The 26,183-nt window shown below is 34.2% G+C and overlaps 1 protein-coding gene across 5 annotated transcripts; it reads left to right on the top strand.

The window, feature by feature from the left end:
• Positions 1-2,232: 2,232 nt before the first annotated feature.
• On the top strand, positions 2,233-25,217 carry LOC105049267 (cycloartenol synthase). 5 transcript variants are annotated; one of them, XR_012142618.1, is made up of 20 exons: positions 2,233-2,430; positions 2,554-2,699; positions 2,979-3,196; positions 4,618-4,803; positions 5,140-5,229; positions 5,332-5,526; positions 5,623-5,707; positions 7,241-7,407; positions 9,701-9,889; positions 11,661-11,774; positions 11,911-12,033; positions 12,127-12,249; positions 12,314-12,412; positions 13,347-13,403; positions 17,466-17,512; positions 17,611-17,754; positions 17,932-18,109; positions 20,139-20,219; positions 23,217-23,333; positions 23,909-23,966. XR_012142618.1 is itself a non-coding variant. In XM_073260704.1 (20 exons), exons 3-19 carry the CDS (start codon positions 2,999-3,001, stop codon positions 23,952-23,954), a joined length of 2,127 nt encoding a protein of 708 aa, XP_073116805.1. In that variant the 5' UTR covers positions 2,233-2,430; positions 2,554-2,699; positions 2,979-2,998; the 3' UTR covers positions 23,955-23,992; positions 24,681-25,217. The 5 variants fall into 5 exon arrangements, 4 of the variants coding, with proteins under 4 accessions (XP_073116805.1, XP_073116806.1, XP_073116803.1 ...); XM_073260704.1 differs by lacking the exon at positions 23,217-23,333 and adding an exon at positions 24,681-25,217 and having other exon boundaries at positions 23,904-23,992; XM_073260702.1 differs by lacking the exon at positions 23,217-23,333 and adding an exon at positions 24,681-25,217 and having other exon boundaries at positions 2,234-2,430; positions 23,909-23,992.
• The last annotated feature ends 966 nt before the right edge of the window (positions 25,218-26,183 follow it).

Below are 26,183 nucleotides of genomic sequence, written 5' to 3'. Positions count from 1 at the left end.
TCTATACTTGATCTTTGATAATTTTTTTATTTATGTTAAAAATATTAGTATCAAAAAATTTTATAAAATATTACTGAATTGAGAAGGTTCCTAACAAAAAAAAGAGTAAAAAAATAAATGATAATATTTAAAATTAAATCACTTCAAGTATAATCTTTTTATCTTATTTCATCATTTTGAATTCATAACATAAATAAAATCCAACAATATTATTTTTGAATTGAAACTAGGACAAAAGTTTTGAACATAAAATATATTAAAAGTCTCTATCATAGAATTCAAACACAAGAACAATATAAATGCATCAAAGCTATTAAAAAGTATTCAACAAGAATTAAAAAAATAAAATACTTATAATAATTTTTTTATATAAATATGATATATAAAATTATTTTATTTTAATTTTTTCAATGTTAGTCCAATCCTAAATTGATCCATAGTTAAACCAATAATATATCTAAACTGGATTCAAAAAAAAAAAAAGTGAACTCTATATTTTAATCCAATCTTGATTATTGATTTTTTGAGCTCAATTTATAGAATAACATTAAATTGATCCGGATCAATATGTCTTGACTAGAATCAAATCCATAAACAGATTATTTATTATTAAATATTAAAATTAATTAACAAATATAATCCATAATTTTAAATTTATTTTTTAATTATTAATTTTTAAACTTAATACATGTATATATATATATATATATATATATATATATATATATATATGTTTCAATTTTATACAATTGAAATGGCCAATCTTACTTACGTAGATCTTTTAATATTTTCAGATCATATAATATAAATTTAAATATTTTTATATATTTTAATATAAAATTCTAAATTTAATCTTAAAAGTTAATTTTTTTTTATGAATTAAGAACATCTAATTAATACAATCTATTTTATTTTTTTAATTTTTTAATATTTTTCTATCGTATATAGTAAATTAAAATATTTTACATATTTATACATAAATTATTAAAATTTATCCTAAAAAATTATATTAAAATATAATATATAGATCTAAAAATATAACCTCACATCTAATGCTACAACGGGCTGTGCAGTTTTTTTTTTTTGGTATTCCATCTATTTTAAATCTTAATAAAATTTATTAAATAATATTTTTTAAAATTAATTTAAAATTTAAAATCAAAATTTATTTGAATTTAAAATTTATTTTTCATATCAGAACTTTATTAGTACTAAGATGCGAGGTTTGATTAAGGGTGACTATCAGATCGGATTGGATCATAAATGAATCGGATAAAAAAATCATCAACTCAAATTCGATCTATTTATTAAATGAGTTAAAAATTTAAATTTGAATCTGACCTGTTTATTAAACAGGTAATCCGATCCGATCCATTTAATTTATTTATTAAATAAATCAAATTAGGTTAAACGGATTAAATAGGTTAAATGGGTTAAACAGATTAAACGGATTGGGTTAAATAGATCAAGTTAAATATATTTTAAACAGATTAAACAGGTCTTAAATGAATTAAACAAGTTAAACAGATCTTAAATGGATTAAACAGGTTAAATAGATTGGATTAAATAGGTCAAAAATAGGTTAAACAGATTAAATGATTTATTTGATTCAATTCAATCTTAAATAAATTAAATATTTAAAATTTAAATTCAATTTATTTATTAAATAAATTAATTTATTTATAATTTAAATTTATTTATGATAAATTAAATACGGACAAAACTGAGATCGAATAATATTTTACCAACCCGTAAATGTTTGAGTAATATTCGGCCGCGCAAAGGGGAAGGAAATACCCGACACAAAAACCCAGCCATCGTCTCCTCGGCCGCTCCAAGCGTCCCACCCGATTGGGACTCGTGAGGACGTGAAAAATCGAGGAAAAACGGGGGAAAACATTGGAAAAATTAATAAAGGAAAGACAGAAAAAAAAAAAAAATTAAGGGTATGACCTTTTCCCACTTAGATGAATTTTTTTTCCTTTTCACTTCTTTTTCTTTTCATTTCATTATCTTTTCTAGAGATCTGTGGGAAAAGAGAGCACTTGAGGGAGACTAGAGGGCTTCTCAGGTTCCAATTGGGTTTTTTTCTCAGTTATTTGGGATTTTGTGCGAGTTGTGGCGGTGTGAGTTGGTTCCGTGAGGTTTTTGAGAGCTTAATCTTGTAGAAGCATGATGCTGGCGGTCGAGCCGAGTCGACGGGTTTGGAGCTCCCACTACGCGTCGCGGTCGGAGGGGCCACAGCCATACCGGAGGCGGCCTCATCGTGACGCGGGGTAAGCCGCTTCTGGATTCTCACCCGTCCCTTTTTAGTTTCCTTTTTCGGGAAATGCTGGCGGTCGAGCCGAGTCGACGGGTTTGGAGCTCCCACTACGCGTCGCGGCCGGAGGGGCCACAGCCATACCGGAGGCGGCCCCATCGTGACGCGGGGTAAGCCGCTTCTGAATTCTCACCCGTCCCTTTTTAGTTTCCTTTTTCGGAAAAAAAATCGCAGCTTTTGCAAATAAATACCACTGCAGACCCAAGAGTCTCCGCTCACTCTCCTCCTTACAGAAGACGGAAGAGAGCGCTTCACCACCACCACATCCCCGTGCCATAAGGAGCTTCCAGATATATTCAAGAATGGAAGAACCCTAATCTGCACTACTCTCTTTTCCAATCTTTCCATCTCGTCGCCGTCAAAATATCCCGAGCTTGAAGTTAGTACTGTCTTCGTGCATATCTTTTTCTTGATTTTACCTTTCATTTTGAACTGTAAATATTTTACTTGGTCCCCTTCTTATTCTTATTTCATTGCTCTCTGTTTCTTGATTTTACTTGTTTATTGGAAGAATGAATTTTATGTGGTTTATATGCTTGCCGGCGTTCTTTATTTTTCTTGCAGCGCAATGGATTTATATACTATTTTTGGTCTAATCTTGAACCTTTTTTCTCCATTGGATTTTGTTTTGATCATTTTAATGGATGGATTTCTGCAGTTCTTCGTCTTGATTCGGCAATGTGGAGGCTTAAGATTGCGCAGGGTGGCAGCCCATGGTTGAGGACCACGAACAACCACGTAGGGAGGCAGCTTTGGGAATTTGAACCGAATATGGGCACGGTTGAGCAGATCGCTGCGGTCGAGAAGGCCCGTGAGCTGTTTCGGGAGCATCGTTTTGAGATGAAGCACAGTGCTGATCTCCTCATGCAGTTGCAGGTATATTTCTTGCCTTTTTTTTTTTCTTTTTAAATGTTTATCTTATTGGGGTAGGTAGTAATATGTGCTAGTTGTCTATGATTATTGACAGAAGTAGTTAGGAGACCCAAATATGCTATTATTCTTAGGGTTGAGCACAGGTCGGGTTGGGTCAAATTGAAAGAAAAATTTGTTCCGATCGAATCCAATCGGGTTGAAGAAAATCCAACCCACTACCGACTGTTTATTATATATAAATCGTTTGAAACCGAAGTTAATGGTTTGTAGCAGGTTCGGACGGGTTGTGTCGGTTTGGACTTCAATGTTGATCCAATGTTAATTTTAAACATCACAAACCAATACACCATTCAATTTATATAGAAACTAGGATATAATAATTTTATAACATCCATAAGTTAGTGCATAACATGTCATAATTGCCAATTTTCAATTCTCCAAATAGTCTAAGTATTGAAAATACTATATCGATCGGTCGGATTCGGTTTTATATGGGTTAAAAATGTAGAAATCGAATTTGACCGTACTTAACCGAATTTTTTACGAATCATAATCCGATTCAAGTTCGGTTTCATATGGGTTTAGTTTCATACGGGTCGGATTGGGTGGATTTTTTCGGATTTTGGTTATTTGCTCAGCCCTAGTTATTCTTGTTCAATATATGTAAACTTAGAATTTATCAATCAAAGACTTGAGAATATCCGTCACAAGCTAGTTATGATTTATGGAAGAATATGCAAGACTAAGAAATAATGGAACAAGAAGACCTACATATATATTTGAAGGTGGAAAAATATTTGGTCATGTGTGCTGACACTTGTAATTACATGATTGGATTTGATTGTCTTGCATAATTCATGTCTAGGCCATTAAAAATCATTGCATAGGAAAGCATCGAGCATGCCGGTACAATTATTTTGGGATTTTAAGTTGTTTCTAAAACTTTAGAAATTAATTTGAGATTTATGGGTTTTCACCTACTATGATACTTAACTGATGTTGAAATAATTATGTTAGAGTTAGCTTTGGGACTCAAGGGTTGATGATAGGCAATGTTGCTTGGATGATTGCACAAATTGCTGTGCTGTGATTCGTTATGATGGTAGAATTTACTGACACTTATTTTCAAAAAAAAAAAATTCTAACACTCACTTCAAGTCATCTATATATGCTAGTTCTATGGCTAAGACTCTCTAACTGCTAGGATGTCTTCCATACTTAAAAATGCCAAATGATAGTGCATTAACATATGAATTTGCTCATTTGCTCACTTTTGAATAGATAAGAATGACTCTGGAACTCCATAGTTTGGACAGCAAAGTGTGTTCTGATGGGAAATGGACCCTCCCTCCCCCCTCACTTTGCCTTTCATCTCCTTTATTTGAAGGTGGTGATATGATTCTTTTTTAATATTCTTAATGCAGTTTGCGAAGGAGAATCCACTTGAAATAAACTTCCCCCACATCAAGCTAGAAGACCATCAAGATGTTACAGAAGAAGTTGTCTTGACCTCTTTAAGAAGGGCTATTAGCTGTTATTCTACTCTCCAAGCACATGATGGACACTGGCCTGGGGACTATGGCGGCCCGATGTTCCTTATGCCTGGCTTGGTACTTGCTCCCATCTGGCATATATTCAATCTTTGCACTGGTTTATGTTGAATTAGTACTGTACACTTGGTGTATGTATAGATAGCATTGATATTTAATACTGCAGAATGATGATTTTGATCATTTCTGTCTCTAATGTGAACATGCTGTTTTTGTGTTATTCCTAAGTTACAGCTGATGCCCTTCTGTCAATGTCTTGGAAAAAAAGAAATATGAGAATATGCATTTCATTTGTCTTGCTGAATTAGTTGATGAGGGGGGTAAAGGCATCATGTTGCTGCTTTTTTGTTGTATGATGACAAGTGTTTTATGTGTTTGATTCACTATATGGTGCAGATTGTAGCTTTATCTATTACCGGAGCATTAAATACTGTTTTATCACCAGAGCACAAGCGGGAGATTCGTCGTTACCTCTACAATCATCAGGCATCCACAATTAAAAACCTTCTGAGTTTCATATAGCAGTTCTTTGTTACATAGAGGATCTGAAGCTTCAATATATTGAACACTTAATGAATTACATTGCAGAACAAAGATGGTGGCTGGGGTTTGCATATAGAAGGCCACAGCACCATGTTTGGTTCAGCTTTGACATATGTTACATTGAGGTTGCTGGGTGAAGGACCTGATGATGGAGATGGGGCAATGCAAAAAGCACGAACTTGGATTCTAGACCATGGTGGTGCGACAACCATAACATCATGGGGAAAATTTTGGCTCTCTGTAATAAATCTAATCTTTTCATTCATCTAAATGACAGCTTGTATTTGTCACTTGTAAGGAGTAATCTCTAATATCCTTGTGCTGAAATAATTGCAGGTACTTGGAGTGTTTGAATGGTCTGGCAACAACCCACTACCTCCAGAGATGTGGTTACTCCCATATTTTCTCCCTGTCCATCCTGGTATTCTCTCTCTCTCTCTCTCTAATTTCCCCCCATCTGTTGTTAGCAGTTTTTTTTGGTCTTTTTTATTTCTCCTTGGAGGGGTTATTGGTGACAATTTTTGATTAGTATTAGAATAGTACCATATGTATAGGAATGCAAAATAAGTAGTACATCTTGTCTTCTTTTGATCAAAGATAAGCCAGATTTTGGAAGAATTTATAAGTAAAACATATTTTTAGTGGCAATGAACTCATTGATTTTACTTATTTTTGAACTTTGGGTGTTGAGGCGATTGCTAACCAACGTAGTAATATTTTAAGAGTTTTGATGCATTCCCAGAGAGAATGGGTACCTCTTTGAGTGTTCATTATCTCAATGAAGTGTGATTAAATTCACAAGTTTATTTCCTTTTTGCATGATAAAGGTTGCTATGATACTATATTGTCTTTTATTGCTGGTAATCTTAAGATCATTCTTTTTGTTTCAATATTTGAGGGGCAACTTATTCATTTTCGAATTTATGAATATTCCTCCTTATAAATTGAGGACCAAAGGTGTTGATATTTACAAAATGCTCTCATGCTTTTTTGTCTACTTATATCTTTTGTTCCTTCTAATATGTTATAGATCAGGACAAATTTTTTCTTAAGTATGATCCGTAGGCTACAGGCCATGGATCTAACAAAGTGGTTGGTGTGATAGCTGATATCTTATGCAAAAGAACAAGTAAATTAAAAAGAATTCGCTTGAGTAAATATGGAAACCAAGAACATATAATTGATTTTGATATATGAAGATATATCACAATTATTCCATAATTTATGGACCTTTGATAAATTTCCATTCTTAGCAACACTTGTTTGATCTAATATATAACATTTAATATCTGTACTTGAAGAAATCGATAGAAGTATCATTATTTTTTCTAACAAAAAATCACTAAATTTGTTTTCCTTCCCTTTGCATTCATTGTAAAGAATGCCAACTTGATATCTCTACATCTTTCAAAAAGTGTGGCCTTAAATAGAGCGGAATGGTGGATAAGGATTCATGAAGCTGATCCCAACTTGTTTGGGGTTGGGCTTGGTTGAGTTTGCATTCATAGTGTTCTCTTCCCTAGTTAATTACAAAAGATGAGATCTACTACCTTAGATAATAAAGGCAAGAGTATTCATAATGGATGGCATGCCTCTTGTTATTACTGTCCAAGAGTATTCATAATGGACGGCATGCCTCTTGTTATTACTATCCGAGGATTTCATTGTTATCCTTGTATTGGGATCATGGTTTGTCGTACCGTCCCATGCTGTCCAGTATGGGGTGTACCATACCATACCGATAGGATGTCTCGAACCATACTGACACTCAGTACATTGTCTCGTACTATACCAAATTGTGTACTGACGTTGTGATAGGATGGTACTGGTATGGGGTCCAATATTGAGACCGCGAATCTTGATTGGGACCATTCCTTAGTGCAATATTAAATGCTGACTTGTTTAATTTTTGAATGCTTCCAGCTTTGCTATGTTAACTTTACTTGCTTCACAGGACGAATGTGGTGCCACTGTCGGATGGTTTATTTGCCCATGTCTTATATATATGGAAAGAGGTTTGTGGGTCCAATTACACCTACAGTTTTATCACTAAGGAAGGAGCTATATGGTTGTCCCTATCGGCAAATAGATTGGAATCGAGCTCGAAATGAGTGTGCAAAGGTTGGTAAAATATGTGTTTGATAACATGTTTTCCTTGTGAAGTTAGATTTGTTATGTGTAGGCTTGCCTTGTAGAATTCTGAATATACTGAAGTAATTTAGTTTTATATGTGCGGACAAAATTTTAAAGAATTTGGCAGTTACATGTTTGTTTGTGGGCATTCCTCTTTCATCATTTCAATATGTTCTAGTAGAAAATTAAGAAAAGTGTGCAACTTTTAGAAAGTCTACTTGAAAAAAGATAAAGAGACTTAAGGAAGTTCTGAAAAAAAATAAGAAGCATTGTGTTAAAATTTGGAAACATGCCTGCTGCAATGATCCTTTTCTTTCATATTGGTCAATTCCCTTTGCTTAGCTTGTTATCATAGGATAAATGAACTTGCCGCATTTATATATATTACTCAGTGAATGTGATAGATGTATGGAGATCAGACACTATTTCATTCACGACATAGTACTCGAACTTGATATACGTGTTGAGTAATGCCTCAAACAGCTTCATGCCTATACTAAATATAGGAGCTCTGTCATGTTCATCATCATCTTTTTAGCCACTAATACTTTTATTTATTTTCCAGCCAATTGATGTCGTTATTTGTTAGATAAGCTTGAGGGGCATTCAAGAAAAGACCTTATGCTCATAACTATGTCCATGCTCTTTCAATACTAATAAAAATTAAAATTTTGCTCAAGTATCGTAAATTCATAACATTAACTTAATGAGCTAAAAGAAAAGAGAGAGAATAAATTGGAAGTGTTGGTGGAGACACCAAACTGGTGAAAATGGGCCATCATGGCAACTGCAAAAACTAAATTGTTTGTTAGCCCAATACAATTTGAAAGGCAGCCCATAACCCTCATAGCAGGGTAACCTCTAATAGAAAATCATGGAGGAGTGAGCGGAAGAAGATCATGGAGGTGTGAGCGGATCTGGCTTCCACTTCCTGAAATTATTGGAGAAATATACCATTAAACTATCTTTTTTGAGAAGTGGGAGGCGCTGTTCCTCATTCTCTATGCTATAACTATCCCATCCCCACCTAGGTCCAAGCCCAGCCCCTAGGCAGATCAAGCCACTGCTCATTGAGCGGTGGATTTATATTTATGGGGATCAAAACGAGGGCTGATGCTCTTCAGAATTGAACGCTGCTACTGAGCACAAGTGGCAAGGCCTGTGCTGTCCAAATGAAGGCTTGGTGGTATATGCTATTAAGATATCATCAGCACAAGCTTCCCACATGGCATAAATTACAACTTTTGCCAAACAGCGATAGATGATCTGCTACTATTGAAGTTGCATGCATTATGCTTCTTCTAAATGGTCCAGCATACAATTGAGTCCCATTTTTCCAAACAAAATGTTTTCCTTTTCAGAAGGGTGTACATAAATAACCTACAGGATGAGGTGACTGTTGAAAATTGTGCCCATATAGGTCAGTCTTGACATATCGTACCAACACTCAATATGCAAGATATAATATGCTATGTTATATTGGCTCACAATTTTATTTACATGCAAGCTGTTTTGAGTAATTTTTAATGAGAAATTGACAAGTTAAGAGCACTCAATTTGTTTTTATACCTCAACCTCCAATAATCTAGCATCCTAAATTAATCTAAAGGTGAGAGTTGTTGCTTATAAAAGGTCTTCAATATTTCCATAGCACTATCGAATGAAATCCTGCTCATAAGCTAATAGAAGATAACATGACATCAGATCAAACAAAAAGCAAGAAAGAAAAAGCTCATTAGAGCAAAGCTTCAAGAAACCATGTTACTTAAGCACATTGAAAGAGCAATTTGTGAGAATAATCCACATGGTTGAATGATATGGTGAAGGATTTGAATTAACCCCATCTACAAGTTTTAGACTCCTAGTTCATATACACAAATTCTTTGATATGAGTAGTTCAGGTAGTTCTGTGCCATCTATGATGAATGTCTTGGTTGGGGACCTGGAGTTGCATGTTTGCCATGATGTTGTCATTCAGATTTAGTGTTTAAAACTAATATTGTGCCTTGAGTCGATGTTGTTTAGATAGAATGCAGTTATCTTTATGTTGCAATCTGTATTTCCATGCATAGGCCTGTGTAGCACTTGTGGTTTGGCCTTGTTGGGTCATTTTGCCAAGGAGGCTTTGCCTGAAACACTTCACCAATTCATAGATTTCGCGTCAGATTGAGAGTTGGTTGGCAAAATTCTTAAGGCTGACGAAACATATCTTGACATTTGAAAGCTCCTAAATATGGGCTAATACTTATTGATTGAGGTATTGACTGTTTTCTTATTTCAGGAAGATCTGTACTATCCCCACCCACTGATACAGGATATAATTTGGGCTTCACTTCATAAAGTTGTTGAACCTATTCTAATGCATTTGCCTGGTAGCAAGTTGAGAGAGAAGGCTTTGCATACTGCAATGCAACATATTCATTATGAGGATGAGAATACTCGATATATTTGTATTGGTCCTGTTAACAAGGTAAGCATGAAAGTTTCCACTTGCATCTTTATCCTGTAGATGTAAGAGTCGGTTTCTGTTTTCTGTTGATAAGTGGTGGTGTATGAGACTTGAAATTCATTACTGGGATTATCACGAAAATGATTATTCGCTAATTTCTATCATTGTATATGAAATGATTCTTTTATGTGTGCTGATAAATTTAGGATTTAACATAAACACCTTCCTGACCAGATCTCGGTATATATCTGTGCAGTCTTAGTGCGGGGGGCTTTCTATCACGAGTACCTTTGTACTGTGGGGGGCTTGATTCAGCTGTTTATGTGGATTTAAAGTTGAACTGTCTTAGTCTTCTGCTGCTCTATGATCTCAAACTCTTCCATGTTGGTGTTTTTTCCACAAATATACTAAAATGAAGTCTTTTCCTACAGTTTGAAAATAATTTATTAGTAACTCATTAACCAAGGTATTGGAAGATAATCAACTATTGCATTCTTAATGACTAGAACTCATTCAACTGTGCTAATTTATAGTGAACTGTGATAATGCTGTCTTTGCTGGTTCAATTATATATTGGATGCTTACCTAAAATTTTTCCTTTCATATACTTCTTTTACATTCCATAGTTGTTCATTTAAACCATTGTAAGTTGTAACCATGGGAGTCATAAAATTCATAATATTCTCTTGGATCTTAGATGTTCTCTTCTGAACTTTAAATTTTCTATACCCTCAATATATTCATTACTCATTCTTTTTATGGTAGTTGAGCCCAACTAGGTCTAGATATGAGGCCTTCAGTCCATTGCTCCATCCATCAAATGCATAAATCAACCATCCACTAGACTAGGCCATGTTAGCAGGACATTAGAAGTCCTTGAACCAGCACTTGACACTATTTATCAATGATATGTCATATAGCACTGACCATGAAATTGTTCCACCACCAACTTCTCATGCTTCATCATGCTATCCTTTGCTATCATTCTATGCCTATGTTGCACCAATATTTTGCCCCATTGTCATCTGAGACCATCCCACATGCATCACAAAATGATCCTGTGCTCTTGCTTGACAATCTTGTGCCCATCTTGTTTCTTTTTTAATTGACATCCTAAGTTTCCAAAACCATCTTTAATATTCAGCAACATGTCAAAGGAGTTGCACCTGCCCCTCAGCTTCTCTCAGTGCTGTCAAATGCAAGTACATTCATCAATATAATCTAAAATTTTATCAAAGGAACAATCTGAAATATGGTTGTATGATTTTTTTGCCTTTTTGGCATTTGATAGTAAATTTCACAATCAACTCACAGCCTTTGAGTTGAACTCAGCCCATGGCATAGTTCAGTTACTGGGTTATCTGCAACCTAATGGTCATGGACTAGATGCTAGCTAATCCATCATGACGAAGAGTTAATTTAATTCTTGTAGATGCAAAATAACTTGAGTATGCCTGGGTCAGGCTTGTTTTTGGCTTGACATGTGGTTAAACTCTGAAGTTTGGACTTACATCCTAATAAGTTATTATTTGCTCCGAGAATCTTGGAGCTGTGTGCTTCACATCCTAGAAATAGTTATCAGTTGTATGTGATGCTTCATTATCAGGCTTTAGATCATATGGCATCCTAGAATTGTTCCCAAGTTTGCTAAAGATTCTTTGTTTAATATAAATCATTAGTCATATCGGTGGGAAATCACAATCTATTTAGTTTTCTACATGTTGTGTTTTCTTCTATATCATGTAGTTATTGTAGCATGAAGCACTCCTTGCCTGAACTTTAATATATGCAGGTACTAAATATGCTTTCCTGCTGGATTGAAGATCCAAATTCAGAAGCATTCAAGTTGCACCTTCCAAGAATCTATGATTATCTGTGGCTTGCAGAAGATGGCATGAAAATGCAGGTTTTAAGATACTATCAAGTTCATTCTCCTTCTATTTGTGCTCATTGGCATCCTTCTTGGTGTCTGCAAGATTTGACTGAACATTGCATCTCCAACAGCATTGTCTAAGTAGTCAATACTCATTTACAAAATGCAGGGTTATAATGGCAGCCAATTGTGGGATACAGCTTTCACTGTTCAAGCAATTATCTCAACTGACCTTTCTGAAGAATATGGTCCTACTCTTAGGCGGGCACATGACTACATAAAAAATTCACAGGTTTGTATTCTTTTGCAGAATGCTTCTTTTTGATGTGCCTGTTACACTTTCACCAATAATTTTGTATTTGTATTATTTCACATATTTTTGAAGGTTCTTGAAGACTGCCCTGGTGATCTTAGCTTCTGGTATCGCCACATCTCTAAAGGTGCATGGCCCTTTTCTACAGCAGATCATGGATGGCCCATATCAGATTGCACATCAGAAGGATTGAAGGTGCATCTTTCATTTATTGCTTCTATTGATGCTATTCTTGTTTATACCTTTCTTCCTTGTCCAGGCTTCATTATTGCTGTCGAAGATCTCTCCGGAAATTGTTGGTGAACCATTATGTGCAGGGCGGATTTATGATGCTGTTAATGTCATTCTTTCCCTTATGGTAACTTGGCCTTGAATTGAATATAAATATATTGTAGTTTGTTGCATTTCCAACTGCAGATGCATTGTTCAAGAATAGTAATGTATGTATGTGTCAGTAGCATACCAAACTATGCAAGATTTCCCTCCTCCAGACCTTGATATATTAATAAAATTAAATAATCTTCAAAGTTACATGTATAATACAAAAAGTCAAAACCATGTAAAAGAATTATATCTTAATATTAGCTTTAGCTGTAATCTGTCTGTACCATAATTTAAAGAGCATTTAAATAATATTTTAGTTGAATATGGTGTCATTGGCTTATATATGTGCCTAATTCTTTAGACCAAACCTAAATACTTTATTAACTCATGGAATATTAGTGGATTGCACCTGCATATAGGCATGAAATTCCAAACGTGAAATGTATAGGCCTGGGCTTAGAAGTTAGGCCTGTTGACAGAGTTTGAATTAACCAACAAGGCCTGAGCCATATTCAATATGGGTTCTGGCTTTGTCTTGGAAATGTATGCATCCATGCATTTATAGACTCAGCATCTTCAAAAGTTATCTGAAACATGTGCATCTTTATATCCATGTTTCCATATATGCATGCCTGTGCATTTGTGTTGCTTGCGATGCATGCAAGTTGGGTTAGGCCAAAAAATCCTGGCCCGCATCAGACTAGGGAACTTATGAGCTGAAGTACTATGATATATGAACTGGGTCCGCTTTATTAAGCATGCTTTTTTGTCCCTGGGCTGGGAATGAGCCAAGGGATGCCTTATGTGAGACCCTTCTGAGGCTGTTAATGCTTATTCTCATAAACATTGTTCTTTTTACTAGTATTTTCTACTTGATGTTTTTGTTAATATTTGTGTATATCTGCTAGTCTTTTACTATATGCAACAACCCTGGTCTTTTATGTTATCCTTTGTTGGTTTTTTGGTAGAACAAAGATGGTGGTTTTGCAACTTATGAACTCGCAAGATCCTATGCTTGGTTGGAGGTGAGTACTTGTACATGTATATTTCCTTGCTGTTCACAGTTCCTCAGCATTTTTATCTTTACTTATTTTTGTACTGAGAATATGTATTTGTGTAGCATCCTCTAATTCTTTTACAGTATCTTTACTTATTTTTAAACTGAGAAGATGTATTTGTGTATAATCCCTTAATTCTTTTTCAGCTTCTTGGAAATTTATTCAGATAAAAATATTTACCATGGGCATCTGCATGGCTTCCTCTTGTATCTATGCAACTGGTGAATAAGAAAACACTCTTAATTTTATGGTCAAGTTTGTGAGGTCTTTTCCTTTTTGTCAGGGTGTTTTTTTTTTAAAATTTTTTTTTTAAAATTTTTTTTAAGCTAGTACTTTTGACACTTCAGATAGCATCTCTAGATAAAGGCAGACCATACTTATGAATGTTACTATTTGGAGAAAATATTAGAAAGCTTCATGTTTTTATTAAGAGAATCAAATGAATTTGTAAATTTTATAGCTAGTTCCAGTACTGCTGCACATCCAAAATCTCTTTGATGGTGTCTTAGAATAGTAGGCACATTGATCCTCAAGCTACATGGCAATTTAAGATTGAGCTCAGTTCTATTGATAACAAATGCAGTTTCTTTCTGAACCCAGACTTGTTCTATGAGGGTGATTATGGTCTAGAATCATTTTCCCCATGTTGTTTTGACCAGTTTCTTGTACAGAGGCTGTCAGTCAGTTTTTTAAATACACTTTCGGTGGCTTTGTCTGTCAATATGCTTGAGTGTTCAGTTATGCTTATTTGTCTATGAAGATATTGAAGGTGAACTATTGAAATTTTGTTATCCCAGTGATTTCATGAATTCCCTATGAACCATAAGCTGGTGGTTTGAACAAAATCACATGAAGTCCTCCTTGCAAAAAGTAAAGAGGAGGTGAGCTTCAGGAATTAATGAAGGATAGATGGTATAGTTAATTATAAAAGCATAGAGGTGCCAAAAGCGGTGTTACATCCAACAAGCAGACCAGCAATGTTTATCCAAATGAGATGGTGCAAGCCAAGGACACCCTTAATGGATATGAATTGTGAAAGTGATTTGGAGAACCATAAATTAGTGATGAAAGTGACGTTCTGCTTTTGGGTAAGCTGTGTTGTGTGTTATCAGTTAAGGTAAATATTGTTGATTACACATATGTGGTGCTTTCTGCAATAAGGTTGTTTTGTTATTGGCCTGACTACTAGGATGATAAATATTTGGTTGCATAGGGTAAGATTTTTTTATCAGTTTTCAAATTATTATAAAAATGCAATATAGAAGTGTAACAAATTATATTTAAAACATTATGTAAGTTGGTCAAAGCCATCATGGTGCCATTATGATATTGTAATAGCTGTTAGAAAAATATATTATTTTGAGAAATAAAGAACCATACTAAATAAGAGTTTACTTATAAGTTGAGCCTTATTGAGTATCAGTATAGATTGTTATCAGTATGCTAATAATTAGTATAAATTAAGCTTATTGAGTATATCACAAAATTTGTATGATAATATAGACATGACTATGACAATTTAATTTTTTTTTTCATTTTAGTAAGTATTTTTTACCAATAATATTAATACTAATATTATCAATATTGTTGCTAAGCTTTGATCTTATTTCATGTTATCTAAAATAATTTTTTGATATTAATATTATGATCAAGGTTTTACGTTCCAACGAGATGGGGGGTGTCCCGGCCATCCATCCTATTCTTTTGGGAAAATGAGATTGGGATAGGTTTGGGACTCCGAAACCCATCCATGCGAGGAGAGGAGGAAAGAAGGAAATGAAGGAAAGATGATGAAAAAAAGAAGAAAAATGAAAAAAAAAAAGAAAGGAAGGGAGAAAAAAGAAAGAAAAAGGAAAGAAAAGAAAGGAATGTGGAAAAAAAGAAAGAAAAGAAGGAAAGAAAAAAAGACAGAGAAAGGAAAGAAGGGGAGTGAGATGGAGGATATCTACTGGGATGCATGTTCATGACTGTTATCAGGATAGGACGGAACAACGGGACATCCGGTTTTATAGAAAAGTCGGGACATCTTCATCCCATAAGATATAAAACTGTGATTATAATATATTGTCGCTATACAAAATTTTAATGATATGTGTTTCTATTGATATAGTAAAATAACATATTATTATAAAACAATAATATAATGATTAGACCTACTTATAATAAGAAATAAAAAAGTAGTGCATCTAGGGGATATTTAAATGCAATATGGCGGGGTCATCGATGATTATACTTTTACTTCTAAGTAAGATCATGATCATAAAAATACAATAGAAATTAATAAAATATTAGTTTAATCTAATGACTTGTGATGGATATGGATAGGGTACAATACTAATGAAAATTATTTTTCATTAATGTCAGCATACGTTATGCAAATATGATCATTAATAATGTCATTTATTTGTATATTAATTTAGTAGTACTAATGAAAGGTTCTTTATTTGATATGGTTTAATAAAGCTAATAAGCTTCTTATTCATGATATTATATTTTGAGAAAGAATCACATTAAATAAGAACCCTCCTTATTATCTAAAATAAAAAGCTATTAATAGCATTATTAAAATGGGCATTTATGTCATGAATGGAGATCTTTGCAGAAGCAGAGCCTCCATGGTAGTATATGTAAAGGTTGGCGGTCTCAATGCTAGCTCCATACCGGTGCCAACCTTTTGTTGTGTTGGTATTGGGCTGGTTCGACATATTGAGCATCAATACACCCCCCTTACCACATTTTGGTACTGAATTCGTATGGTTTGGTACGTCTCGTGCTATCTGGTGTGGTCTAGTATGGTCAAACCTTATATACATATATTAGATTTGCTTTTTCGTGATTATACTTGAGAATTCTTTAACAGTTAAAATATTAAAGTTGTATTGGTCACATCTCTTCCGTTCACTTACAAAAGCACTTCTCCGGAAATTGCTTCCCCGTTGATGACTAGGATGACAATGCTAGACATGGGCATCACATAGTATGCCGTGAAAATAATCAAATCTTTAATTCCAAATTACCACCTACCTACCTCTGGTATTTCCATGCAATTCTTCATAATAGCTGCTGGAAGCAATAGGTATCTTTTTTCTGATTAATCATCCACCCACTTTCATTCTTCTCAATCAATTTCTCATTTTTATTGAACTCTCTCGGTTTCTCAAGCATTATGGTTCTTGAGCAGTGGACCTAACCTCGTGTATATCCTTAACAACAAAGCAGCAGCCAACACGTACCTCAACTATGTTATAAAACAATTTACTATTCATATTTTACTCGGATACCTTTGACTTTATGTGCATATATCAGGTTACCCCCAATGCTAATCTTAAAATTTTTGATCACTAGCGGTCACCAAAATTTCCTCTGTAATATCTTAATAAGCACCTCCTTGTTTATTTATTCACTTTTTCTTAAATTTATCTTTATTCTTTGCTTAAATGCATGGATTACATTTTAGAAACCCGAATCATTCTTGGGTGACTGAGAACTTAGAGTCAATCTTTGATAGGATTGGAATTGGAAAGTCACTCGTTCATGGGATGTATTTTCCTGGGAAGAGATTGGCCATGTTTTAAAAGCTTGAACATAAAGAAAAGAAGTTTGAAATTTTGTCCCATACTTTTCTGCTGGTACATAAAGAAAGCACCAATTAGCAAATTCAACTATTAAATTAACTAATATATTCATTCTAGAAACTGTTGCATGCATGATATTCTACATCTCATAGTGGGATTTCATAAAATATCCCCATACAGAAGGATTCTTTGAGGAACTACATTCGTAATAGTGAAGATTGTATCCGTGTAACATGAAGGTCAGTTTCTTCTAAAAGAATTATTGAAATTCGAAATAGATACTGCAGCAGAAAATCCTTTTGTCAGCTAACTTGAGAGCCTTGACTGGCCCTTGAAGTTACACTTTCTAGGTTAGCTAAGCATATTATTGCTTCTAGCAATTTGTTATTTGCTCATCTTTTCTTCTTGGAACATTCTTGAGATGTATATTGAAATACTTCTCTTTTCCAATTAGATTATCAATCCTGCTGAAACTTTTGGGGACATTGTTATCGATTATCCGTAAGATTCCAATACTTAGGCTCTTTTAGAAGAGTTTTTTTTTTCTCTATTACTATTTCTCTTCAGATAATATTTAACGAGTTATAGTTGCTGTGCAGATGTGTTGAATGTACTTCAGCTGCAATACAGGCACTGACATCATTTAAGAAATTATACCCTGGCCATCGCAGAGATGATATAGAAAATTGCATTAGAAAAGCAGCTAAGTTCATTGAAATGATTCAGCAACCTGATGGATCATGGTTTGTACATAGTGTCTCCTATTTGCATCAAAATTCTGTCTCATGGCACCAACACATATTTCTGCCTTGCTACCTCATCTGTGACAGCCCACAATAATGTTTCTTATTTTGTTGAAAGACAGCTTAAATTCATTAATATTTTGAGTGGGGTTGCCTTCTAACATTATTTTTCTGCAGGTATGGCTCTTGGGCTGTTTGCTTCACATATGGCACATGGTTTGGAGTGAAGGGATTAATTGCTGCCGGAAGGACCTACCAGAACAGCTCTAGCATCCGTAAAGCGTGTCAATTTCTGTTGTCAAAACAACTGGCATCAGGTGGTTGGGGAGAGAGCTATCTTTCATGTCAAAACAAAGTAACTATTTCCAACAAGATGTGCTCCAGATTTTTTATTTTTTATTTTCACTCTTGTGCAGGAGTATGCCATATTATAGTGTATCAACACAGACATTGGTGTTACTTCTTCCATTTTCTGAATGAGATTTGTCTATATGTTATTTTCACATTAATTCATAGCTGAGAAGTACCTGATTTTAAAAGGGAAACATAAGTTATCTGTTTGAATTTTTTGAACAGAAATAAGACAGTCTATGAGAATGTTTGAGCATATATTTCTTTTCTCGATTATGCATACAGATGAGTTTCAAATGTTGAACTTTATTTGACTAATAAATCTGGCTTTTTATAGTGTTTTGGTGGGAGAATCTGATGATCTTGGTATCTTGCCTGACTTAAAATAAAACTGTATATGTTATGCCAATTTCATATACTTCCCAATTTTGCTGAGAAATCTTTTCTGCTTGGTGAACTGTGGTGAACTGAAAGGCCAATACTCTATTTGTATTGTTATAGTGGCACTTGAACAGACTTCTTATCATGCAGCATTAATGGTATTACAGTTAATGTACCTCTACTCTGCACCTGCATGGAAGAGTTGTATCCAAATTGAAGATGATGTTACACTGACTAAACAAATAAAATTTAGGTTTAATATTCCTCCTCTTCCATGATAATATGACTTATCCTATGTTTGCACGTTCAGATGATAAGGGATTTTCATGTCAGAAGCTTCATGGTACCAGACACTGTTAATTCTTTTTGGACACATCATTCATGATTCTTTTCAGAGATTTTTTCCCCCCTTTTCTTCACCTTGTAGCTCAGAAGTTGCTTTTCTGATAGGCACCCCCCCCCCCAAAACCAACCCACCAAAAAAAAAAAAAAGAAAAAAAGAAAGAGGATCTCCTCTTCTTGTCTCTATCTTCTGTATCCGGTTTGACAATCTGCACCACAGTTTATGCTTTTAAATGAGTTCTGTAATAGCAAATCCTTATTGGACTTTAGTGTTGTAAAGGCCCCTAAGGATAGTTCTGTTCTCCTATTTTATCTTTCTTTTTAGTTCCACAAATGTTGTTCCTATGTAGTGTCACCTTCTTTTCTTATTTTGAAGTAACTTGCTAATCTGACTTCCAGCTTTATGTAAGCTGTTTTTGTTAAATGTGTTCTCACTAGCTTATTTTATCTACTGAGAATGGGACAGCAAGAATGGTAATGGAAACATATTTAAGCTAGACAACTTATGGGTCTTAATTAAAACTTTGGGCTTGGTATCTTTTATTTAACTTTTCCTCATGACCAAAGTCATTGTAGAACTTGCCTACATCCCTTTGTGCATGAATTGGCCTTCCCCTCGCAGTTTAGGACTTTCTGCGTGACTCTGATATCAAACTAAAGCATCAGCCATTCTCATATACAATACAGATAGAACAGGCGTTAAGTGAGTAGGAAACTCTCACACCAAGGGGTTATGATGAGATACCTCAGCAATCCTCGTGTACATGAGTGGTGGGTTTTAGCTGAGTCCTTTCTGCACAATCTTCCAATCTTTTCCTGGTTGAATTTGCCTAGTCTTCTTGCAAGAAATATCTAGAATGTCCTGCCATTTAGAGATCCTTGAAAGGATGCTGAAAAGCTTAAGCTCTTCCAATGGAACTGCCTTCTCAAAAATACTTAAGTTGCGAGGAAATATTCATTTCTTTGATAAAACTTAGTGGGTCAAAAGCTTGAAGGTTGGTTTACATTTCCAGTTTTCTAAACTATCAATTATTTTGCTATGAGCTTTAGAGTTTTCATGTCTACCTGTTTTGCATGCAACAAAATTATCAAGTCCTCTTCATGATGCAAGCTCGATTATCCTACAGTGCAATTATAGTGTTTTTACTAAATTTTCTACTACACGGTTGGTTTGCCAGTCGCTATCTCATGAATTTTTGATGCCCATCTGGCTGGATTTAGCCTCTGCTTCAAATAAAGTCAATCATAGTCTCCGATTTTGCTCTCTTGCTTCATTCATTTTGGAAACTCATTTTTTTCCTCATAAATAGGTGTATTCAAATCTTGAGGGCGACCGATGTCATGCAGCGAACACTGCATGGGCCATCTTAGCTCTAATTGATGCTGGGCAGGTCTGTTTTTTATGAACTGATTAAGATTCATGATTATTGATTTGTCATGATGATGCATTAAAGTCCTGTCAAATTGTCTCATGTTTGTTTAAATATCTGAGTGTGACAAAAGAAAGTGTAGGCTTGAGATTGATGGAGATGTGCCTTGATATGTCTTGGCTTAGTAGTGTCCAATATTAAATTATGCACTGAAAATAATGGAATACATATCGATGCAGTTATGTCCCAGGTTACTTTTGGCTAATGTTAAGCTATGCACTAAGATATAATGTGTTCATACTGATACTGGTGCAGTTGATGATTAATTATAATGTTGTTTTTCTATTCTTTTTTTCAAGTACTTGTTTCCTTATACCAACATCTTAAATATTCTGATTGCCATACCAGACCCATAACATCTCTGATTTCCATTAAGTGATTTCCACTCCCAACATGGACTTGTTAGGATTAGATTTCACAATAGCTCGTTGGACATCTAGGACCTTCCAAATGGAGCAGTTTTATTCATGGCTTCAGAAATGACCAGAGAGGAATGGTACCATCGGTACCCATACTGTTTCAGTGTGAAAACGGTACTTGTACAGGTGTTGGGATGCTAAAACCCTGTATACTAGTTCAGTAGTTTATAGCAACCATGCTGTTGTATTCCGATGGTATTTTTACCAAACTTACCGATCTGTACCAAAAATTTTTCATTATTTTTCACACTATCAGCTTCAATATGTACTGTCTGTGCTGGGATCATACCTGTACTGTACAGTTCCAATGAAAAGATGGTACCGGGTTTGGTACTGGTTTTTAAAACATTGGTTTATTAGTAATTATGCTTTGAGATCTTTAAGATAGCAATTATATGGATGTTGTGTCGTCATATATTTCCAAGTATATCTGGAGGAAATCAAAAAAAAAAAAAAAAAAAACACCCTATGGAATGAATTCCTGATGTTAGGATTAGCCATCATGTTGTACAAGGACCTGGGGTACCTTAAATAATGTTAAGTTTCAAACCAAGGCCCAGAGATTTCAACTTTTTAGCCAGTATGAGATGGATATTGGGATCAGTTCTTCCATCAAAATGTTCTGAAAATAACAAGAAGATGACTGTGGAAGGTGACTTGATGAGGTATGTCATGAAGCTCAAAACAACAATTTTTTTTTATGCGGTATTGATAAGGTTCGTATGGATTCTATCAGTGACATTCAACTTGAAGTTCAACCTAAATTATACAATATACCTGACAATCAGTCAGATGGATGTTTTGGTTTATAAACTGTTTAGGCCTTCATTGTTGATTTGATGCATGGTCTACTTCTGAAGAGTATCTTGCTCTGGAAGGTGTTGAAATATCCTTATCATGCTCATCTGAAGTATGCTGCAAATATTTCATCTCCTTTTAATATTGAAAATGCAATGTCATTTTATAATGCTGATACTGTTGGCAGCGGTGGGCAATGTAATTAATTCTGCTGCATCTACCTTTTTCTATCTGAGAAATGTTGATATAGCAAGACTAAGAATTACTATTCATCAACAGAGATTACGCATTGTTAGCATCAGTATGATTCTATTCTGCTTGTCCAGCTATTCACGAACCTGTTGATATATATATAGCATGAAAACTCTCCTTTGAGAATGTTTACATGAATTCTATAGAATCACATGTTGAGACTCAATTTCTAGCCTGGCTATGTCCAATGATGGTGGCTATTGGGATGAAGATGTTGCTTATGTTAAATAATCTTGATGTTGGTGCTTTTATTATGGTCCTTTGATAGAACTATCATACCACTAACTTAAAATGAAAAACTTTCTAGGCCATGCTTTCCTCCCAACATGATTCTTCATATCCTTTGAATGATATTCGCATTATTTGCTGTGTTTTATCTAATTTGCCAAGTTGCTTTTAAAAATTAGTATGAAATAAGTAACAAAATATTCATAATAAAATATGATCTAATATGAAACAAGCAATTTCAAGATATTTGTAGCAGATATTTTGGTCCATTACCATGTGTACTACATCTCTTCATCATTTTCATTCTTTCTTCTAAAGGGTCAATGTATAACTACTCTATTGTATTTTAATGAATACAAACTAAGCTTTGTATTAACCAAAATTTAGATTTAATTTTAATACTTAAATCAATATGTGTACACTCTCATTTCACTTCAAGCAAACCTAATTTAATAGAAAGAGTAAACCATGAAACCAAAGTTGAGTGTGAATCAAGTCGATGAAATAAGTTACTACAGTTTTTTGCAATAAGTTGATATCAACTAGAATCTTGAGATGAATTACTAAATGGTCTGGCTATAAATTGTAACTAGTTTTGAGCCCACGTGTTGCACGTGGGTTCTAAGTCACATAGTTGATCATTTTTTTCAAAAAATTATTTATGAATAACAACATAACGTCCATCCAAATTTTTGGTGTCAATCCATATTCTCAGCTACATATATAAGTGGGTTTTAATTGCAATAGTACAGTAACATCATGCTTTCATGACAGAATTTAATGCACATAAGTGGGCTTCAATGCAATCCTTTAATAATAATGCTGTCATTCAATGCTTGAAGGATTGTTAGATAGGATAGTTGAGACACATGGCATCCAGAAGATTGATTGTGATCTAGATGATATTCATAGGTAAGAAGTTGTTGCTTATGTGGACAGCTTCAATTGCTAATTGATTTTCTCTTAGTTTCTGCTTTCATATATATATATATATATATATATATATATATATTAGATTGTTGCCTTTGAAGTGGAGGCTTTTTTCATGGCAAGATATCCATGATATTGGGACTCTACCTTGGGCCTCTGATAGGATCATGAGATCATTAACATGCCAAATAAAATTCTTAATAACAAAATTCTTCATGTCCTTGGAAATGATGTTGCACATTATTTGTTGGAGACTTTTGTGGTTTAGTACAAAACAAATTATTTACATAGGATTTCATCAGGACATCTGATTGCATGGATGTTGATACAGGCTCTTCCTTCTGTGGCACCATCCTGGGCAAAGCAGTAGGTTTGAATTCAAGACCTCTCATTGAGAGAGAAGGGTGCCAACCAGCTGAGCTAACAGCTGTTGGCAAATCAAGCGGAGGTTATTCAATTAACTGCAAGTGTGGAATATCTCTTCATCATTGCTAATCTCATATATCTCAATGAATCGAAGCTAACAATTGGATGAATTGAAGTTTAGTTTGATTTGAATACTTCAAATTTATAAAAAGAGGTTTCTTAATTAACATCTAGCAAACAAACTTCATTGGAAAGAGTGAATTTTGAACCATGAATAAAACTTGAATGAAGCAAGTTGATCAAAAAGGTAATCAAGACTTGTTGTGAAGATTCTTGTAATTTAAATGCAGAATGAGTCATAAAAGACTAGCGCAAGAATTCCCATTAAATGTCATGCTTGACAGGAGCATATCAGTGGTAGTGAGGATGATTTGATGTTGATTCTTCATGTTTTGGCGCCACCAATGTCATCATTTGATAAAGTTTCCAGTCAAGCTGTTGAACCAAAAAGAAGAAACTCTGAAATGTCCCACATATTATGAATAAGCAAATTCAAAGATTAATTACAAAATTTCTATTTGGTTGAAGTTTTTATTTCTGAGCTGACTAGTCAAATTGCCTCTAACGTGTAAATTTGTTGTGTCATATCTAGAACAGGCTGAGAGAGACCCAGAACCTTTGCACCGAGCAGCAAAGGTGTTGATTAATATGCAAATGGAGAGTGGCAATTTTCCACAACAAGTAAGTCACAACTAATTTCAGCAAACTATGAAATGTCACTCTAACCCATGATTTGTTGAAGCTTGACTAACAGCTTGAAAAAGAGCTCACAGTTTTGCACATGTTGAACAATTTATAAAGAACCTGAAAAATGTAGACTATTTCTAACATTTATGGATATTTAAAAGAAAATGGTATATATCATCTACTACTGATCATCCATTATTATTTGTTTGAAGTGACACCTTTTATGTTACTGCTTGCAAGATTATTTTGTCCATTGAAGGGCTTTCAGGAGAGATTTCTCTCTTTCTTCGTATAATGACCGATAAGTTCAATGCCAAATCAGATTATATTATTTCTATGTTACATTGTCCTGTGCTGATTTTTATCTTCAATCATGTTTTCTTTGATGATGCCCCAACATAGTCAAATTAATTAACAAAACAGATCTCAATACAAAAAGGTGACTTGACCTGGCTTTCTCTAATACTCGTAGTAAGCTGAAAGGAAGATTCCTTTTGCTGAACCCCAAGTAGGTAACAATGGGGGCACAAAATGGTGCTTCTTGTATTATGTGTGTTACATGAATATGCACATTAAAATTTCTAAATATTGGGTACTTTTTTTTTGCAATGCTTGCCTTTGTTTATGCATGTCTGGCTTTTCCTCCTTAATGTTTTCCTTTGCTTGCGTCTGTGTTCTACAGGAAATTATGGGAGTCTTCAACAGAAACTGCATGATTAGTTATTCACAGTATCGAAACATATTTCCAATATGGGCTCTTGGGGAATATCGCTGTCGTGTCCTGCTGACCAAGAAAACCTGAATGCTAATCTCTTCTGCCATATTATAATCCTTGGTCAGAATGTTGATGTTTTTGCCCCTCGATCAAACTATTCAGAGATGCAGATCTTACTGCTTGACTGTCATAGAGGAATGGGTTGCATGAACTATTAGACTAATCTTCAGCTTTTATTTGCACAAAGTGACTGCCACGGGACTCAAATCCATGTGATTGCATCTGTCAGCCCAAGCATTTTACTATCGCACCAAGCTATGTTCCCCATTGCAATAGCATCTGAACAATTAAATATTTTCCCTTTTTTAATATTTTGTTGATTGATAAATGCATATGATGCTTGTAGTGGAAAGTTTGCTCATGCACGCTCAACCTGTTAATTGTGTTAAAAACGGTGAGTAATGTAAACTATGTGCTCAATATTTAAACCTTCCCTATTTTTTACATTTTGTCATTTGATAAATGCATATGATGCCCGTAGTGGAAAGTTTGCCCATGCATGCTCCTGTCAATTTTGTGTTAAAAACGGTAAGTAATGTAAACTATGTGCTTTATATTTAAACCTATTTTTTGTGCGATCTTGATAAATGTGTGCAAGGGCCTTCTCAGCCTTGAACCATGGGTGAGTTTTTAAATCAGTACCAAAAATTAGCATATACAAACAAATAATTAGACATTTATTCTATATCCATTAGCAAGTTCAATTTGATCAATTTTTTGATGTCATAAATAAGAAGATTCAACAATATGAGCATGAGAAATTTTATTCTTATTAATATTAAGCTTGAACATGCCCTCATGAATATAATTTTTTTCTAGAAGGATTCTACCTTTAGATAGAGTAAATTTATCTTCAAATATTAATTTGAACCTTAAGTTACTAAGAACATTAGCATATATATTTTTTTTTCTAATTTCTAGTACATAAAGTAGTCTTTTCAAAAATGAATTCAAATCCTATGTAGAAAATACTTTCATCTTCTATTGGTTCATATTTCTTAAACAGATTTTTGTCTTTGGACATGTTTTTGGTTGCACCAGAATCAATCCACCAAACCCTATTTTTAAGAACATTGTTTCTAATATCATTGTAACAAAATTTTCTTTTATTGCTTGTGCACCTTTGTTTTTGAGAAATTGTCTTATGGTATCCAGATTTTTCATAACGAAAGCTTGTGCTTTTCTTCTGTTTATTCTTGTGAGTTGTAGTAGATTGGTAGAATCCTATTTGTGGGTTTGTTTAACTGATTTTTCTCCTCCATATGGACTTTGGTAACATGAGCATTTTCCTCTGTTTCATCTTATTTATGGTATTGCTCCTTAATATGAAAATGGTTAATCGAATCCTTAAAAGGAATATCATCTCATGTTTCAAGCTTTTAAAATCTTTCCATGATCGAGCAAGTTTAT

The sequence above is a fragment of the Elaeis guineensis genome, chromosome 7 (assembly GCF_000442705.2).
Source record: "Elaeis guineensis isolate ETL-2024a chromosome 7, EG11, whole genome shotgun sequence".
In the NCBI taxonomy this organism is placed as follows: domain Eukaryota; kingdom Viridiplantae; phylum Streptophyta; class Magnoliopsida; order Arecales; family Arecaceae; genus Elaeis; species Elaeis guineensis.
Note: the sequence above shows the minus strand (reverse complement) of the source record. Positions and strands in the feature narration are given on the sequence as shown.